We start from the raw sequence: 19,969 nt of genomic DNA, 5'->3' as shown, positions 1-19,969 counted from the left end.
AAGGGTAAACATCACCCGAAACGTAGCTACAGGGCTGGAGTTTCAAGTTAATTTTTTGTCGCCATAATTGGTTTATTGTTTGGAGGATAGGCTGGTAGGGACGTGAGAGCCCAATTTTTATGCGGGATGCTTAAACCGTGAGTCTGGGGAGGGGGACTAATTTTTGGGCCAGGGTATGTCTGGCGGGCCTAGGGAAGAGCCATCCCATGGAGAGTGCATTGCTCGGGGTGCCCCTTTCGGGGCCCCCGAGCCAATTTTTATATTCCTAATCAGCCAGTGCCTGGTTTGTGCTCGCTGCCTTGGCAGATTGACTTGGGCCTGCCATTTGGACATTACCCGCCGTGAGAGAATCCCAGGAGGAGGGAACCCTCCCCCATGACACTTATCCTAACCCCAACCAAGGGAAGCCACGCCTAAACCCAACCCTATTGGCTCTAACCCCAAGTGGGAGGGGCTTACTAAATTCATTGTGGTGCGACATATATTAAAAAACCTAAAAACAGGGATTAAAAAAGTTAAATAGATAAATATTTAAAAACGAACATTAAAACCCCAAACAGGGGATAAATAAGTTAAAAACCCAAGAACGGGACTCACTCCAGCTTAGCCTGATGAAGGGTAAACATCACCCGAAACGTAGCTACAGGGCTGGAGTTTCAAGTTAATTTTTTGTCGCCATAATTGGTTTATTGTTTGGAGGATAGGCTGGTAGGGACGTGAGAGCCCAATTTTTATGCGGGATGCTTAAACCGTGAGTCTGGGGAGGGGGACTAATTTTTGGGCCAGGGTATGTCTGGCGGGCCTAGGGAAGAGCCATCCCATGGAGAGTGCATTGCTCGGGGTGCCCCTTTCGGGGCCCCCGAGCCAATTTTTATATTCCTAACCCTAACCCTAACCCTAACCCTAACTTACCGAAGGCTGCAGAGGGGGAGGGCATAAATAGACCCACAGAGCAGCTCTGCATCATTCCTGCTTGGACCAGCACAGAGAGAGGACGTGAGAGCCTGCAAGCCAGCTTTTTTGATTTTTGTTATTGTTTTCATTGAATAAGTGTGCCTGCGCCTGAAGAAGACCCATAGAGAGTCGAAACGTCGCGACACAGGCACATATAAATTTTGAAAAAAACACAAGCACAAAAAAAAGTGAATTAAAAAACAAATTTATTTCAAAACAGAAAGTTTTTACGCCTGATACAGGTTGTTTTCAGTTCATTTTTTTGTTTAATTCATTTTAATTCATTTCATTTCATTTCATTTCATTTAAAAAACCAAGATTGGTGGGAAGATTTTATTTTTTTATTAATAAATAACAAAGGCGAAACCAGACAGGACATCAAAAAAACAACAACAACAGAAATACATAAGCATACATGAACAAACAAATACATAACAACACACAAAGATAAACATACAACAACATACATACAACAACAAGAACATGGATGACGGTGGCGAGTGGACCGTGGTCCGCCACGGGAGACGAAGGGGAGGTCAAGGGTCACGCCATTGGGACCAAGGGCATGGGGGGAACTGGGGGAAGGCCTGTGCACCTCCTGGCCCAACAAGGGGACAGGCCAAACTCTTTTTTCCTAACCCTAACCCTAACCACGCTCTCTCTCCTAACCATAACAACGCCCTCTCTCCTAACCATAACAACGCCCTCCCCTTTAACCCTGGCCGTACTCACCCCCCTGGTCTGCGCCGCGCTCCACCTCCTGTGCTGGGGCGCTCCCCGTCTCCCACTGCCATCTCCAGCCCCCATCGTGGTCCCTCTGTCCGCTCTCCGGCTCTTGCCAACCCTAGGCCGGGGGCGGCTTTGACATCGGGGCCCCCCCCACAGCCCACGGCAGAAGCCGGGGCAAAAATTGTGGGGGGGAGAGCTAATCCTGGGGGGAGCAGGATGCTGAGTGTGCGGGCGGAGGTGCATGTGGTGCGGGGTGGGGGGGAGTGGAGGTGGCGGGGATGCAGCAGGAGGTGGAGCAGCGGCCTATGATAGATGGCCAGCTTCCCTTGGGGGTGAGTCGGGGGGTTGTGGAGCAGGGGGAGGAGGGGGGATGACGGAGGAGTGCTGCTGGGGGGGAGGAGGGTGAGGAGGAGGAGGAGGAGGAGCAGATGTCTGACAACTCCTTCTTGGATGCGGTGGGGAGGGTGGAGAGCAGAGCTGTCCACTCTAATGTAGTGGTTGTAGTACCGGACGTGATTGAAGAGAGACAATCAGGACAGAGCACAACACAGATTACAGATGGAACCCTGGGGAGCAGAGAGGGGGCTCCTGCCAGCACGGGTGCTACTCTCACTAGCCTGCTGGGCAGGCGGGGCCTTCTCTCTGCCTCCCAGGTTTTGAGTAGAAGACCAACTCGCCATCAGATGACCTCTCAGAAAATCAGGCTCTGGGCCTTGACAGTGACACAGCCGATGTTGGTGCTCGGAGACTCCAACCTGTCCAGAATTCCTTATTATCAGCATTTATCAGTGCAGGTGGATAGTTTTCCTGGAGCCCAGATACATCATCTGAAGGGGGTGCTGGAAAAATTAGATGTCTGCTCTACTACTCAAAAAGTCGTGCTCTCGGTTGGTTTGAATAATTGTCTAAGAAATAATCTTATGCAGACCATCAAAAAACAATTTCAGCAGCTGAGGGCATGTGCCCGTAGAGTGTTTCCTCACGCACAGATCTTTGTGCCACTGATCCAGTGCTCAGATAAACTGCCACAGAGTGTGCGAGCTCTGGTAGAACAAACAAATATTTTTCTGTTGGAACATTTTAAAACTCTGAACATGGTGGAGGACCACCAGTTCAGAGTCCACAGTCACGACCCGGTACACTGGACAGCCAAAACGGCATTAAACATTTTTGAATCTTGGATGAAACAATTAAACTAAGGGGAGGGGGAACGACATCGTTCACCCCCACACAGTCTAATGTGCTTAATTTGTCTCGGTTTTTTGTGTTAAATCAGGCTGAACAAAAACTGCTGGAGAAGGGCCTCTCTTTTATTCCAACTCCACTAAAGGTGGATAGAAATGACTTCAAAAGAGATCTATATGAGTATCACAGGCGTCTGAAACTATTAAATCATTTTGAATATACTACGGACTCGGGTCCGGTGCTGTTTGTGGAGCCCTCGAGGTGGGAACCTGAGTGGGATGCAGTGCCTGACCCACTGCAGAGGCTGATTGGGCTGGACCTGCGGGGACTCCAGGGGACCTGAGCCGTCAATGTAGATGAGGATAATCTGTGTGTGGAACAGCGACAAGCGCTGGAAGAACTCAAAAAACGAGAGGATATAGTCATAAAGCCTGCGGACAAGGGATCAAAAATAGTTATTATGGATAGAACACAATATCTCATTGAAGCAAACAGACAACTGAGTAATTCAGTTCATTACAGGCCGCTGTCACACTCCCTACAGTCGGAGACACAGGTGCTGATCCGGAGGATCGTGGAGGAACTGTATGTGAAGAAATACATCTCTTCTAAACAGAGATTTTATCTGTTTGGTCAAGATCCGCCACGTCCAAGGAAATTCTATCTGCTTCCAAAAATCCATAAAGATCCCAGCACTAGGACAGTTCCTCATGAGATTCCTCCGGGTCGGCCCATTGTCTCCGACTGTGGGAGTGAGGGTTAGACTGGGAACCAGAGTCTATTTTAAACCAACAGACACACACGCTTTGCTACACAAAAACAGCTTTTATCCAAAACACACTTTTAAGGGGATTGTGAAGTCCCAACTTATAAGGTTTAAAAGGATTTGTACAAGGCCGGAGGATGTGGAGATGGCCACCAGGACTCTCTTTAAAGCGCTTAGGAGGAGAGGATACAGCTGTACTTTTCTGCGCTCCATAAAGAGGGAGGTTTCTGTGAGCTCCACAGAGGAGAGACAGATTGACTCCAGAGTTGAACAAAACAAAAAAATAGTTCCTCTGGTGATCACTTTCTGTTCGCTCTCACTTAAAATCAACTCAATGGCAAAAACTAATTTTGGAAAACTTCAGGATGTTATTCAGCCTTTGTCTGATTTCAAAATCATATCAGCTTCTAAACGAAACAAAAACCTAAATGATATGTTGGTCCATGCCTCTCTGACGCCTAAAGAAAAAAACAAACGGAATGCACATTTTAAAGTAATAAAATATGTAGAAAATAAACACACAGATATGAGTGCTCCAGTCTGGCAAACTTTCCAGCTGGACTCTTTAAATCTGGTGTATGTTATTGAGTGCAGGATATGTGGTAAATTATATGTGGGGCAGACTAAAAACAAGCTGCGGGCACGTTTACAACAACATCTATATCATATTCAGCGCCCAAACAAAAGAACAGAACTTTATGTGCATTTCCGTGCTCATGGTGCAGAGAATCTTATGATTGCAGGCCTGGAGACCAGGACAGGTTGGTCATCAGCCCAGAGATGGATGGCTGAGAGACGCTGGATCACAAAATTAAAAACTAATGTGCCCAGCGGTCTAAATGAAGCCATTTAAGAATATGGGAGGCCATCTCTGGACTGGAGACTCTGTGTGTGTGTGGCTGAAGGTCAGGTGGGATGTGGATGTGGCCCAGTCTACCATCGATGGTATTCTGGGCCACGAAACCGGATTCTTTTGACTGTCTCTTTGTGTGTAGTGGAAGGAGAGGGGAAAGTGGAAGTCCTGTGTGCCTGTGCTTATTGTATGTCTGATTGGACAACAATTCTTTGAGTATGTTTTTGATTTTTTTACCTAACCCAACTTATCGGAATTTAATTGGGGCCCCCTTGGAGGACCATCGCCCTCCAAAATCCCATTAGACCCAAAATGACCTGAATATACCTGGTTTTCACAGAGATAACAGGGATTGTTCAGTTAGGCTCCGCCCCCAACCAATCGGACTTAGATAGGCACACTCTTATTGGGACTGTTTACTCAGGGAGATTAACCTAACCTAATACGGTTCCATTACAATTCAGTTTGAAGCAGAAACGAGGTTTTCTTCACAAGCTCCGCCCCCCAACCAATAGGAATTCAACGGGATCCCTCCTAATAGGAATGACGCCCAGGACAGCCAGCCAAACCAGTGGCTTGACCAAATGGAATCTTAGTTCTTCAGTAAGTTCTTCAGTACATATAAGGACCATGATGCAATGCGAACCACTTCCTGTATTCTGTGAAAACAGACCAGAGTGCATTGCACAAAGCTGTCTGAATTATAGAGACTTTATTTCTCAATTACTCGCTCAATTTTCATTGTACCGCCACATATTATATATCAAAACGATCAGCTTATCACCACCATCTACAATATGCGATCCGATTTTGCATCGGATCATGCTGGTAGATTTTATTACAACAAAAAGGAGCGTTTCGCCACTCTACATCCATGAGTGAGAGGTCGATTACCTGATATATATCATGGGGACCCGGCCACGAGTTTTTACTCAGAGGAACAGGAAATTGCTTTTTGGGTTAGCATGGGAGTCTTGGGGGTTCCAGGAGGCCATGCTCACGTGGCTGGCCTGGTTCCTTCCTGCTCCTGGGGTGACTTGGAAGGCAACGCTCTGACGGGGCTGGTCCTGGTCATTCCCGGGGGGGACTCTCTTTAGCATAGCCGGTCGGGGATACCTTAGGGGACCTGGGGAGGCAGCGCTCTGTCGCGGCTGGCTCCAGGTCCTGTTTAACCCTTGAGTTGGCTGGGAAGGCAACACTCTGTCGGGGCTGGTCCTGGCTCTCACTGTTGGGGGTATTCTTGACTTAGCATGGGGGTCTTGGGGGTTCCGGGGAGGCGGCGCCTTGGCGCGGCTGACTCTGGTTCCCCTGCTCCTGGGGTGACTGGGAAGGCAACGCTCTGTTGGGGCTGGTCCTGGTCGCATTCTTATCCCCACAACACTAGTAGTGCTGCCCTACCACCAGGACACAGGGCAAAACTTGCTCCTTGCTCACCACAGACTGGTTGCTAAAACCACTAGGTAGCCCCACTCTGACCAAACAAACCTGAAGCTCTCCAGTCACTCAAGAGCAGGAAGGACACAGACATTTTTTCAAGCCTCTGCTATAGTTAAACTGAACTTTTCATTTCCACAGAGAGAAGCATCAAATAAATATTGAATGAGGAATAGTAATGAGTTACACAAGATAGACCAGAAAGAAAACCTTATTCACTTATGTGCCATTTTATTGTTATTTTTTCAGTGTTTCCATGTTGACTCTAATAGTAAGAATCCATGATGCGTCTCATGCTCATGAACCTCATGTTGCCCATGCCCATGTTCATGAAGTTCCTGTACTCTCCAGGCCTCATGTACATCATCCTGCCTCTGTAGTGGGGCTGCTCGTACATCAGCCAGTGTCCATCCATCACGTGGCAAGACATGCAGTTGGACATGCGGTAACGATCCATGATGTTGTCACAGTCGTCCATCAGCTCGTGCATCTGGCCTCCAAAGTTCTCCCTCTCATAGATCCTCATTCTGTATGAGCCACGGTACTGAAACACAACAGTTAGGTTTAGGGTTAGGCTAAAATGTGTCACTTATCAATCATCAGTGAGCAATTGTGTTTCACATTTTAGCTGCCTGATCTTACAGAATTTTTGTATTTGCACAAAAATAAATGGCACATTTTGAATTTTTTATGAATTGAATTTTAATCATCAAAACAAAACTGAATATACTTTAAGTAAACATCAACCAAGTATTTTAAAACCACTCGTTAAGAAACATATGTTTAAAGAAACCTTTTTGAATTTCAGTTGAATTTGTGTAGCTATTTGGAAAGTCTACAGTCCTTTGGTGTGTTTTTGTCCACTTTGATGCTTGGGTGAAGAATTCTGTGTCAAAATAATGTAATGTGATTGGATGTGTGGTTACCATGGGGATCATGCGGCAGGACCTGATGCAGTCGTTCATTCCCATCATGCTCATGTAGTCGGCATACTCGCCCCTCCTCAGGAAGTACTGGTTGCCCATGAAGTTGGTGCGATCGTAGACCATAAAGCAGCCTCTCTCCACCCTGCAGGAATGACACCTGCTCAGGTAGGAAGACATGTCAGCACAGTCGCTGCTGCACTCGTAGGAACGGCCCTGGAAGTTCCTGTCTTCGTAGAAGACAATCTGAGGACAAACAGAAGGAAAAAGACAGACAAAGGTTTAACATGAGACACATACATGATTATATATCTAAGCTGCTGTGTTTTTCTTTAGTGTGTGACATTTGTCATATTTGCTGAAAAACTGAAAACTTACAACCATGATGACCTCCAAGTGATCAAATAGCAAATTGAGATCCTGGTATTTCTTATGAATTTACATCAGAATCTGGGCCTTTTTCTGGGGGAAGGCTTAATTGCAGGAATGAGACTGTCTTCTCATCAATTGTCTGTCCATGTTTTCTCTGGTGAGGGGGCTCCAGGGGCCACAGAAATGAAGGCCCTTCCCCATGACAAATACAGTGGATAGCTGCTAGCTGATTAACAATAAAAGTCTTTGATTTGCAAAGCTTTTAATGTGAACCTGTCACAACAAGGAGGTAGACACTTAAAATAGCAGTCCTGATGTTGTTCATCACTGTTTGCTTGAAATAAAAAGTTTCCAAATGAAACATTTCACAACTGATTCAGAGCTCTACAAAGATCAGAAAGTCGATCATGATCAACAGGATGCTGAATATTGTTTCATGCTCTACAATTACTCACCTTTGTGAAAGGTTTAAAAGAGGATTATAAACATTTTGGTCTATAGCAATACTGATTTTATGAAAACTGGAAACCCCAAAAGTCATTCTTTCTGCCCAAGTCACACAATCTGGTTCAAGTGGTATATTGACAAATGTGGCACCAGAGTACTAAAGTTGAAGTTAGGAAAGTGTGTTGTGTTTGCTGGGTGCTCACCCTGCTCATGTTCATGCTGCTGGAAGTCATGTTGCCTCTCACGTTGGTCAGCTGGATGTGCCTGCAGTTGTCAGTGGTGGTTGTCCTCTGTGTGTTACCTGTAGAGCAGCTGCTGCTCTTTATAGCACCTGAGCAGCTGAGGCCTTTTGTTTAAACAGCCTGAGCCAGCAGCATGCCATAAAAGAGACGCTTAGTGTTCGGCATTTCTCTTAGAAACTACAGACAAAGAGCTACAGACAGCAGCTGTGTGTCTCCTTCAGGCCTCTGTTCACTGTGTGGACCACACTTTCTGGAACAAAAACCTCTGAATACAACACTATCATTTACAGAGATCTAAACATTTATCTTAAAATATAAAAAAAATCTGACAAATTCCACAAATAATTCAACATCCAACATAAAGCCACCTGTTCCTGTTCAAACAATACATTGCAAACTACAAAGAACAAACCGACTGTGATTCAAACTAAATGCATTCAGGAATTTTTTTTTTTTTTTTTTTTTCACAAATTTTGTTTTAAGAGAAAAATGAAAATTTTTAATGAGAGGAAATCATGACTTCAGAGGAATCTGTATGTCACAGAAATGCTTTATTGATAGTTTTTTACTGACTAGTTTATGAACACATGAGCACATTTTAAAGTCTTTATTACTGTCTTAACAGTTTCAAATCCTGTAACTGATGTTCATGAAATGTTTTCATTATTGAAAGACTTACATAATTCTATATTCATTATTCATTCAAGTATAAAGACATATGACAACAAAATTATATCACTCATTTATTAACTGTTTATACACCACAGTGTGTGTTTCCAAATATACAAATAAACTTTGTTTGTTGGTACTGCTTTAACTTTTTTACTGGTAATAACTGCATCGTAGTCACTTACTAGCTACATGCTGCACATTGGTCCATGTAAGTTTAAAATAAGCAGTTACAAAAGTAAATGTGTAGCATTGCAGCGTGTAGTTTAAAATGATGATGATTATTATTGTTATTCACCTGTTTCGTCTCACATATGTTTCTGTGTGTGAGTTGTTGTTATGAACTGTATTTTATTTTGGTAGAGCATGGAGTGTACAGGAAGTTATGGGGGGTCAGCAGGAAGTGGAAGTCCTCCTCCTATCAAATGTTATAAATGTCAGAGATATGGATACTGATGCAGATGTGGAGGAGAACATTTGTCAGGAAGCAGTGGAGAACCAACAGAAAGTAGAACAGATGCAGAGTCAGGATTTCAAATAGTGAAAGAAGAGAGGAAGAGTGCAAAGCAAGTACAGGATCAGGATAGTCACATGACTGCAATGCAAGAATATCATGTAACAAATTACTCATCAGCTGTTTAGAGCAAGACAAAACTATGAAACAGTTAAAAATTATAGTTAAGACAGCAGCTACATTCCTAAATATGAAAGCTGAGTGTTCTACGGCAGGATCTTGTTTGGGGACTTGCTCTGCCTTCAGCAGCTCTGCAGCTCAGCTCTGCTGCAGGACAAGCTCTCCCAGTTGACCGGGCCTGATTCCACCTGTAGGTGGATCACTGACTTCCTGTCTGACAGGAGGCAGCACGTGAAGCTGGGAAAGCATGTCTCTGACTCCTGGACCATCAGCACTGGATCCTCCCAAGGCTTCGTCCTTTCTTCCCTGCTTTCACCAACACCTGCACTTCCAGCCATCAGTCTATCAAGTTCCTGAAGTCTGCAGATGACACCACCGTCATTGGATTCATCTCTGATGGGGATGAGTCTGTCTGCAGATGGAGATTGACCATCTGGTGACCTGGTGCAGACAGAACAACCTGGAGCAGAACGCTGTAAAGACAGTGGATTTGATAGTGGGTGTCAAGAAGAGCCCAGCCCCACCCACCCCCATCACCCTGTGTGACTCCCCTGTGGACACTGTACTTCCACTTCCTGGGACTCATCATCACACAGGACTTCAAATGGGAGCTGAACATCAGCTCCCTGATCAACAAAGCCCAGCAGAGGATGTACTTCCTGCAGCAGCTGAAGAAGTTCAATCTGCCAAGGACAATGATGGTGAACTTCTACACCTTTATTGTACAATCAACCACTAAATACGAGTAAAGGAATTATGAAGAATACATTATGAAGAATACATAATAAATCAGAACTAGGAAAATAGGGTTAAGTAGATGTGTGGATGTTGAGAGGGTTAATGATCAAGTTATGTCAAATGGGAATAAGACACAAGATATATATAGTTGGGTTAAAAATGTCTGAAATAGAACAGACATGGACACTGGAGTTTTTCAAAACAAAAACTGTTTTATTTTCAGGATCAAACATTAAACTTTGAACTTTAGTATTTAGGCATCTGGTTCAATAAGAATCGCACTTTGACAACTCATTTTGCTAAATTATTGACTCTATTAATCCCACTATGCCCATAGAGAAGCACAGAAACAACAACACACAAACAAATACACCAACGAAATAAAATGTAGGATAAAATCTATTATTAAAAAATGTTGATGAATAATAAAAGATCAATTCAACAAAAAATGAAAACCTATGAAGCATTTAAAGCGTTAGGGTTAGGGTGATGGTTACTTTTACAAGAAGGTAAAACTTAACAACTGAGTTTCTGAAACTGATATAAAGGAAACTCTGGTTTTCTGTTCTAGAAACTGAGATCACTTTAACTCTGAGCCAGTTACCATAGGGACTCTGTGAAGCTAATCTGCTAACCAGTTACCATGGTAACAGACTGTGAATCCTGTGATTCCTGTCTTTACTAACATGACTCTGTGATGATGATCAGTCAATGTGAGGACAGAGACAATCTCTGACACTGGTTTAATAACATTTAATTTACTGGAGATACATTTATTCATTTATTCATTGATCCTGTTGAGAAGATTTTTAAAGGTAAACTAGAAAATGTACACTCAGCTTTAACCTCAATGTTTTTTCAACTGAAAATCACCAAAATCATGAAACTGTTCCTGGATCTGATTTGAACCTGAATCTGAATCTGAATCTGAATCTGAAACTGAGTCTAAATCTGAATCTGAATTTGTAGACCTCAAACTCATCCCCACCTGGTAACAGAAGAGACACACTCTCTGAGATTGACATCTTTTTTTTTTTTTGGTTGATGAAATCAGACTCATTCTATGTCTAAAGGAAGCTGAAAAACTAGTTTGTGCATTTGTTACCTCAAGACTTGACTACTGTAATTATTTTTTGACAGAATGTCCCAATAAATCAGTGAAAAGTCTCCAATTGATCCAAAATGCTGCAGCACGAGTACTGACAAGAATAAGGAAACTTGATCACATCTTTCCTGTGTTAGTGTCTCTGCATTGGCTCACTGTAAAATCCAGGATAGAATTTAAAATCCTCCTCCTCACATACAAAGCCATTAATGGTCAGGTACCATTGTACCTTAAAGAGCTTATAGTTCCCTATCTCTCTCTCTCTCTTTTCTCCTCTCTCCTTCCCCCACCCGCTCTTTCTCCTCTTAAACCCAACTGGTCAAGGTAGACTGCTGCCCACCCTGACCCTGGTTCTGTTGGAGGTTTCTTCCTGTTAAAGGGAATTTTTACTCCCCCGTCACCGAGTGCTGCTCTTTGTGGGAACTGTTGGGTTCTTCTCTATAACAAAGTCAGGTCTCAACCTGATCCTGTAAAGTGCCTTGAGATTTGATTTGGCGCTATACAAATTAAATTGAACTGAATTGGAACATTGAATGGTGGGCAGGTTTTCTGAGGACATGGATTTATTCCTCTCCCTTTGCTACATTCTATTATTTTCTTTCTCTCATTGCTGACTCTTGTAATGTATTTAATTTGCTTGCAGTTCATTATATTGATTTTTTTTTTTTATTGTTCTTGACATGTTTTAGTTATTTAATATCCAAGGGTTTGTTATTGCGGAGTACTTTAATGTTTTTGCAGGGGATATTGCAGTCAAAAGGACATGTGTTAAGAAACAGTTTGTTGAACCCTAACCCTGATTTCCTTTGCTCATCTTGTTCATGGTGGTGGACATAACAGACAGGTTGTTGTTGTGTTTTTTGTTCTGGAAAAAACATACCTGATGTTGGGAAATTAAATCAATAAAACAGACTGTGTTGATGTGAGAGACACACAGATGGTGATGGTGTCACGTCTGTGCTCTTCAAGCAAACAGGAGCTTCATGCTGATATTTTGCTTACAGCCACATAGTCACTGATGAACTGGTTATATTTTGGTGGTCAAAGGTCTTGTGACCTTGCAAAACATATTTTTGGCCACACCTCAAGAATTTACTAATATGTTTTATTAAATTACCTGAAATCTACATTACATATATGACATGGATGTAAACTCTAATGTGTGTAGTTGGCAGAAGCTGAGTTTCATATTCATACTCATATCACAGATTTGAGGAGGAGCTATTGTGTTTTCAGTCATTTCTCTGTAGCACTAACTCTGTCTGGTTGGTGTTAGCATTGGCACTATTTCTGTTTCTCCTGCTAATCAGAGCTGACAGAAATCCATCAAAGGTGGTGTGTGGTGTGAAATGAAAAGTTCTGGAAATGTCAGGATGAATGCTGCAGCAAATTTGCTTTGAAACAGTAATTTTACTGGCCTCCAGCTAAATACTGACAATAGCTCAAACCACACAGATGTAATCCCTTCATTTCCTGATTTTCCTTTAATGTGGAAAAACCTCAGCAGCAGTGACATTAGGACTATACTGACTTTAACACGTGACACATTATAATGTTTGGCCTTTATCTTGCCCACTCCTCATCAGTCATGTTTCCCCACTGACTGTAGTTTGATCACCTTAAATTTAATAATCACCATTAAACTTTATTTAAACAGCTCTTTATTCTTTCTCAGCTTGTTGACAGTGTCTAGTAGCAGGAATCCATGATGCGTCTCATGCTCATGAACCTCATGTTGCCCATGCCCATGTTCATGAAGTTCCTGTACTCTCCAGGCCTCATGTACATCATCCTGCCTCTGTAGTGGGGCTGCTCGTACATCAGCCAGTGTCCATCCATCACGTGGCAAGACATGCAGTTGGACATGCGGTAACGATCCATGATGTTGTCACAGTCGTCCATCAGCTCGTGCATCTGGCCTCCAAAGTTCTCCCTCTCATAGATCCTCATTCTGTATGAGCCACGGTACTGAAACACAACAGTTATCAATAATCAGTCATTAGCCCATGTTCACTGATAGTGTATTTAGGCACAAATAAAGGCTACAGGAAATCACTCCTTATTTGTACCTAACATACTGTATGCATACTGCATACTGCACATCAATTCATCCTAAATTCCCCTCTGAAAACAAAATGTGTCCCCAACTGACAAAACCTTAAAAACAAATACAAAAAAATACATTATACAAAATATAAAAATACAATTTACTGAGTGCATCATCTTCCCAATTTACATTTAATTTGAAATATCAATTTAAGGTGTTGATCATGTATATAAAGAAAATGAACACCCACTTTGAATGGTTAGTTTGAATTAGTTTCTTCATGAATGAGCTGCTGCTGACACCAGACTGATGTTATTTCTGTGGTTGGTTCATGAATACATTCATGCATTATTATAGTATAATATTAAGGGAGTTTGGGATCAAATAGGATCAAAGCGAAGCCAGAATTTTTACTTTAACCGAGAAAAGGTTCTTTTTAAGATACAAATTAAGAGATAAAGGTATTTGGTCAATTTTAAGTTTTAATTAGATTTTAATTTCTTTTACCCCTTTAAAAACGCCCTTAACATATTAGAATCAATTCAGTGCCTGAATTTACCACATTCACAGCTCCAGGCCACATGATTAGATAATAACACAGGATCAGGCTTAGTTTAAATTGTAGCTAATCAAACTACTAAAATCAGTGGAGCTGGATTAACTTGTAGTTTTTGGGCAGTTTCCCACTTAGCCTTGGTGGTAATCCATGTAGGGAGATGTAACAGGCTGCCAGTTACTTTGTCAGTAGTATTATAGTGTTCAGTCTTGGGTCTGTAGGTAAGATCTATACTGTGATTGGTCAAATACTGATGTAGGAAGATGCCAGTACTGCAATGTGATTGGATGTGTGATTACCATGGGGATCATGCGGCAGGACCTGATGCAGTCGTTCATTCCCATCATGCTCATGTAGTCGGCATACTCGCCCCTCCTCAGGAAGTACTGGTTGCCCATGAAGTTGGTGCGATCGTAGACCATGAAGCAGCCTCTCTCCACCCTGCAGGAATGACACCTGCTCAGGTAGGAAGACATGTCAGCACAGTCGCTGCTGCACTCGTAGGAACGGCCCTGGAAGTTCCTGTCCTCGTAGAAGACGATCTGGGAGGAGAGGGGTTTAAACAAAGTGATCAGGTTTTATTAACTGATGGAGGAGTCAAAGTGTCCAACGCATCTTCAGGTCACATGACAGCTGCTATGGTCACATGACATCTGGCACCTCATCAGAGATTAGAGATATGGTTGTGATCAAAATCTATCAATAATCATCAATACAAATGATTAGATTAGAGAACATAATTAGATGATTATTGTTAGTTGCATCCCTGGTTTACTTTAATTTCCTGTCAATCATGTTTGTTGTTGACTTGATGGCTGAGCTCAGAGAAGTGAATAATCAACAGTAATTGACTTTAGATGTAAGAACTGAACTAAAAATTATATATATTTTTTTTTTTTTTCATTTTTTAGTTTAGTTTCTCTTCAGGTCACAGTCAATGTATCGGACAAATTGTATATTTTTTATAAAATCATATTGCTCTTGTTTTGGACTTTTTATTTTTAAGATCAATATTTTTTGTATATATTTTATTAGATTATGCTTTAGATTCAGCTCCATATATTTTTGACACATGGAAATACTGAACCTAGTGTTTGTGTTTATATCAACATCAACACTTATCTAGTTTAATAAATCAATTATCACTGTTACTGATATATATACACACATACACATATCATGCTCAGATATATTAAGATTAGTTTGGCATGTGACCTTTCATCTGACCTCATAAATGCCACCAGATTCACAGATATGTGTATTCCAGTTGATCCCAGTCTAAATTTGGGTGTTTTTCAGAATAATGTGTAAAGAGGGTTTGAGTGCAGAGTTGCATGCTGGGACTTACCCTGCTCATCATGTTCATGTCACTGGTGGACATGCTGCTGGCGTGTTGTTGGCGTGCTGTGATGACGGAAGTGGCCTGCCTTCCCACCTGTGTGAGCTCACAGCTTTTATACACCTTAGCGTCAGTCACTGCTTTGTGTGTCAGAGCACTGAGTCAGCACATGTCTGTTTCACACACACAAAGCCTCTTTGTGAAAGGGTGTAACAATGAGTGTGTGAGGCCCTCTTGTGCTGCTTTCATCTATACAAGCACTTTGTTTAACCTGCTCAACTGCAATGAACACACCTGTCTGCACCTTTAAAAACTCCCCATTACACTTTGACATTAACCTTTAAACAAACTTTAACTAAATACTGCATATCATCATGTTACAACTCTTTATTTAAACCTTCCATCAGCCATCCATCCATTGTCCATCCATCCACTGTCCATCCATCCATCATCTACAGTCCATCCATCCATCCATCTACTGTCCATCCATGAGATTATGAGACAGTTAAAGGTGATATATTGAGAGCCTATCAGCTAGTTGCTGAGGTTTATCACCAACACTTTAGAAGTCTCAGTAAGCCCAACAAGGAAACTTCTGTTGACTGTATTTAAGAAAAGGAGACAGACATTGGTGTAGTGGGCAGGAGTGGGGTAGGATTGTTCATCACAGGTATGTAGGTCACCTGTTGGTCATGATGGGCAGGTCTTCTGTGGCTGGATGGCGCTGAGGGGTGGGATATATGTAGGTGGTGAAGCGCTACAGATAGAACTCCTCTGATCTTCTTGGTATCTGTGGGGTTTGTTGCTCCTTGGAGTAGTAGCTGTGTGGGCAGGGCTGTTGGGGGGGTTCCCATGTCCTGATGTTGATGTGGTGGGCCAGGTGGATGTTTGGGAGGGCTGTGCAGGTGCTTAAGATATCCATGTTGATCTCATGGATTACATGTGCAGGGGTCTTGTCCTAGGGAGTATAAATAATCACCCTGCTGTCAGGGAACTCCCTGGAGGTTCTCTAAGCCACCTTGGTCATGGCCTCAGCAGTGCCCCGGTGAAAAGTGAGAAAGTCACTGGTGCTTGAGTGCACCAACTTGGGGCTCCCCAGTGTGTCCTGTTTAAGCATCTCCGTGGTGTGGTCTGTGTTTGGTTTGGTGTCCAAGTATTTTCCATTGGAGTCCATAATCATTCTTGCTAAATAAGTTCCAGTTTTCCCAGAATTGATTTGACCCCAGAGACTCTTCTATTAATTGTAATTGGTTTTGTAGATTAGCAGATTAGTGCCAAGGATGGCACTCTGCAACAGACTCTGGGACATAAGATGGACATGAAGTCCTCCAGAGTCCTGGACAGACTGGTGAAGGAGGTCTGTGCATCTCTGTCACGGTTCATGAGAGCCTATGCTGAGAGCTGTCTGCAGTCTGAACAGTGGCAGGATGGATGTCAGGTCAGCTTTCCCTCTCTCCTGCTGTGGAGGAGTGGCAGGAGCAGGAGGAGAACCTGTTGACCTGTGTGACTCCAAAGCTCAAAAAGTTTGAGGTTCTGGAGAAGAAGGCAGTAAATTAACTCTGTGTCAAGGTGTGTCATCTACGATCCCCGAAAGGTAGCTGGCAGTCCTTGTATAAGCAGACAGGTGACCTCCAGTGGAGAATCATACATGGAGCAATAGCTACAAACACACACATAGCACATCTGGAGGAATGAAGGGACTGGTTGGTGCTCGTCTGAAGGTTGAACATGTTTATTATTAGACAGTCAATAACCTGGATGTGTTCAGAGTTGTGTGGAGTCAGTTCTGTGCTCTGTTGGTGAGACAGGGGAACTGCTGCTTCATCTGTGATCTGTGACATCTCAGTTCATTAGTGAGTCTCTGGTTTCTCTTTCTTTACAGTTATTTATGCAAAACAGATTTTTGTTCCATGTGAGGAACAAAGAACTGATTAATAAAGTGGTTTTAATGTCAAAGTCTCTCCCTCTCTCTCTCTTTCGCTCTCTCACACTCTCCCTCTCTCTCTCTCTCCCTTTCTCTCCCTCAGTGACAGGTACAGCCTCAGGGTACATTTGTCTCAGGTGTGTTGTTACCTGCCCAGATATGTTCATTCTTTCAGTGTGGCAGCAGAGGCAGGTAGGTTAACATTCATTCATTTTAACACATTAAAAATCAACCCTGTTGGTCATTACTGTACTTTAAGTGGATTGTAAAGACAGGGCTAAAGTTAATTGTCATCTTTGATCTGTGTCCACCATTGTTTGGACGGGGTGCTCTGCACTGACCACTATTTAAAACTGTGTCTTACAGAAATCTGTAACTGTGTATGAAATATAAACTGTTACACTGAGGTGTGTTTAGTTATAATTTACAGGTGGTGCACATAATAAGAGAGCAGTCAGTTTACCTGGAGCTCCTACACCCACTACATTCATTTTGTCTGTCTCCTCATAGTCATGTTGTGTCAGGTGTTATGCTGAGAGAGCAGGTGAGGGCAGCAGTAAAAGCAAAATGTTAATATAACCAGTTTATGAAAAAGTAAATGAATGGAAAACTATGGATGGTTGTCGATGAGTTTTTAGTGGTTCTTGATGAGGTGCTAGTGGTTGTCAGTGAGGTTCTAGTGGTTGTAGATGAGGTTGCTGATAAACACTTGATAGACACTTTCCTGACAGTGCAACAGCAGGGAAACACAGTGGGATGCACACAGAGGGATGTATTTTACTTTTTTGGGTAAATGAAAAGGTGTTAGAAACATGGTCACCCATGTGAAAATGTAATCTCCTGTAGACTTTGAGAGATTGATTCACAAACAAAATTAGTGCTTTTGGATAAAAAATGAAGGGGCAACATCAGCTACTACTATGATGACAGATGCAAGACCAGAAAAAAACACAGTTTTACAATTTGACATAATGCAAGATTTCAACCTATCAATGGGTTGAAACTTTTTTTAACCTCTGGCAGCTTAACTTTGTACCATTAAAGGTTATTCACTGGACTTGAACTGCTGAGATTTTAATAAAAACTGGAAAAATTGAAATACTCTAAAACTTGTCACAAGTAGCATAAGTGCAGTACTAAAATACTGGAATACCACTCCTGCTATGGAATTTTTTTTTCTTCCTTAGATTTAAGTGGGTTTTCTTTGTGTGTTGAGTTCTTTTGGAGCTGATGCAGCTGCTGTGTCTTTCTGCAAACCCTAGCCATAGCCCTAGCCCTAACCCTAACCCTAACCCTCCTCACCTTCAAGTGGCAGGAGGTTTACCAATGATATAAATTCATCTGTGCTCTTAATGTTTTCTAAAACTGCACACCTTAAATGCAGGTTAGCTTCTTAACTTCATGTGAAATCCACTGTCTTCTACAAAAATACATGATGAGACCAAAATTAGTTAGGTCTCTGTGTATCCAGTTAGAAATAACCAAGATAAAACAGGAAGTCCAAAAATATAAACAGAGCAGATTGTTCAGCAGAAAGATACAGATACCTCTACATAAGCATTATATTTAATTTCTATTTATTTCTGTAGATTTTTCCTTCTTATCTGTTTCTGTTGCTGCCTCTCTGATATGTTTCCTTTGCTATGTTACTCTGTTTTCCTCCCAAAGATCAATAAAGTTATCTTAAACACAGTTTTTTTTTTCTCTCAGCAATAAATCAATAACATTTCTGCTGCACACAGAAAGTTACAGCCTGTAGTTTCCATCAGAACAGTTCATGTACAAACACACTGAAGTTCAGTAAATCCCCACAATTAACATTCCCCTTAAAGTTCATCAGTCCCTCCAGGCTTAACTGCTGTTTGAGGAGACCCATCACTGCTGGGGCCAACAATGCACATGATCCAAATCCATATTTACCCAAAGACATGTCCTGATAATTCATTTAACACACACACACACACACACACACACACACACACACACACCGTTAAACATTGACTCAAATAATAAAGTTATTAAAACTGGATCTTGAAACCGTCAGTAATCAGATTACTGCAAAGTAAATGACAGATATGGACTAGAGGTCTGGTGGTCTGGTGGCCTGGTGGCCTTGGGACTCAGCTGATAATCCAGTTTTGTTATAAAACTTTGTGTCTCTGTATTCATTGTGTTACTCTGACTGTGGGTCCTGAAACTCCAGTAGTAACCTCATTGACACAGTAATATAATAAGACTGATTTTCATTATCAGATTATCTTCATCATCAGACCTCTATGGTTATTTTTCTCTGAGTGTTCCCTCTCTTACATTGTGTTCTATAGCTTTTTCTTCATGTAAACATTCTACAGAGTCTCAAAGCTCAAAGTTCCTACCGAAGACAGAAACACTCTCAGGGCAAAACCCAATTTTCGCATTTGTAGGAAACACCTTGTTGGGAGTCTAGACCTTACTTCCTGGACCTATTGACATCAATACGTCTCTTGGTGCTGCCCACCTGAAGCGGGACACTCCCTGCAAGCTTGCGTCATGCTAAAACAAGTTTGTGTTCACAACGCAGCTGTTACGTACATGAACATTTGGTCAAACAGCAAGTATATTCCTAACAGAGGTATAGGTCTAACAGAGCGTTTCACCCAGAGGGTGAATAGAGAACAAAATAAAATGAATGAACTCTAAAAATGGCCACAATGGGTCATCTTGAACAGATTGGGAACATTTTTTCTCATCTAATGTCAGGCTAGCTGTTTGCTGTTAGCCACATGTTAACAGTGTCAATAAAGATTGAGTTTGCTTTTCAATGTAAAAGCACAGTTTGTTGTTTCATGTAGCTACTGGGAAACATTCCTGTCATTCACTGTAGATTAGTCATAACAACAACACACATACACAAACACACACACACACACACACACACACACACACACACACAGGTACTGTAGTGGTGTATTAGGGTTATATCAGGCATAGTTTGGGAAAATACATTCACTTGAGAAAAAAAAATGTAGAGTGTTTCTGAATTAACAATAAGTTTCTGTAAAAAAAAACATTT

General features: G+C 42.2%; 2 protein-coding genes across 2 annotated transcripts; both read right to left on the bottom strand.

Annotated features, from left to right (window-relative positions):
• Window positions 1-6,130: 6,130 nt before the first annotated feature.
• Window positions 6,131-8,017, bottom strand: LOC139608549 (gamma-crystallin M2-like). The gene is made up of 3 exons (XM_071462439.1): window positions 7,867-8,017; window positions 6,848-7,090; window positions 6,131-6,465 (listed from the first exon to the last, which is right to left on the bottom strand). Exons 1-3 carry the CDS (start codon window positions 7,894-7,896, stop codon window positions 6,187-6,189), a joined length of 552 nt encoding a protein of 183 aa, XP_071318540.1. The 5' UTR covers window positions 7,897-8,017; the 3' UTR covers window positions 6,131-6,186.
• A 4,678-nt stretch (window positions 8,018-12,695) lies between these two features.
• LOC139608543 (gamma-crystallin M3-like) lies at window positions 12,696-15,117 on the bottom strand. Its single transcript, XM_071462428.1, has 3 exons — window positions 15,003-15,117; window positions 13,954-14,196; window positions 12,696-13,019 (listed from the first exon to the last, which is right to left on the bottom strand). Exons 1-3 carry the CDS (start codon window positions 15,033-15,035, stop codon window positions 12,741-12,743), a joined length of 555 nt encoding a protein of 184 aa, XP_071318529.1. The 5' UTR covers window positions 15,036-15,117; the 3' UTR covers window positions 12,696-12,740.
• Between the last annotated feature and the right edge of the window lie 4,852 nt (window positions 15,118-19,969).

Source organism: Trachinotus anak, unplaced genomic scaffold (assembly GCF_046630095.1).
Source record: "Trachinotus anak isolate AG129_WGS33_773 ecotype Australia unplaced genomic scaffold, CSIRO_AGI_Tana_v1 ptg000002l, whole genome shotgun sequence".
Classification (NCBI taxonomy): domain Eukaryota; kingdom Metazoa; phylum Chordata; class Actinopteri; order Carangiformes; family Carangidae; genus Trachinotus; species Trachinotus anak.
The sequence above is the reverse complement of the archived record's forward strand: the minus strand, read 5'-3'. Positions and strand labels throughout refer to the sequence as shown.

Coding starts and splice junctions, on each gene's coding strand:
- LOC139608549 (XM_071462439.1), bottom strand. CDS start 7,896: ATGACTTCCAGCAGCATGAACATGAGCAGG. Junction 7,091..7,866: donor GCAGCATGAACATGAGCAGG/GTGAGCACCCAG, acceptor GTTTGTCCTCAG/ATTGTCTTCTACGAAGACAG. Junction 6,466..6,847: donor CCTGCCGCATGATCCCCATG/GTAACCACACAT, acceptor GTTGTGTTTCAG/TACCGTGGCTCATACAGAAT.
- LOC139608543 (XM_071462428.1), bottom strand. CDS start 15,035: ATGTCCACCAGTGACATGAACATGATGAGCAGG. Junction 14,197..15,002: donor ACATGAACATGATGAGCAGG/GTAAGTCCCAGC, acceptor CTCTCCTCCCAG/ATCGTCTTCTACGAGGACAG. Junction 13,020..13,953: donor CCTGCCGCATGATCCCCATG/GTAATCACACAT, acceptor GTTGTGTTTCAG/TACCGTGGCTCATACAGAAT.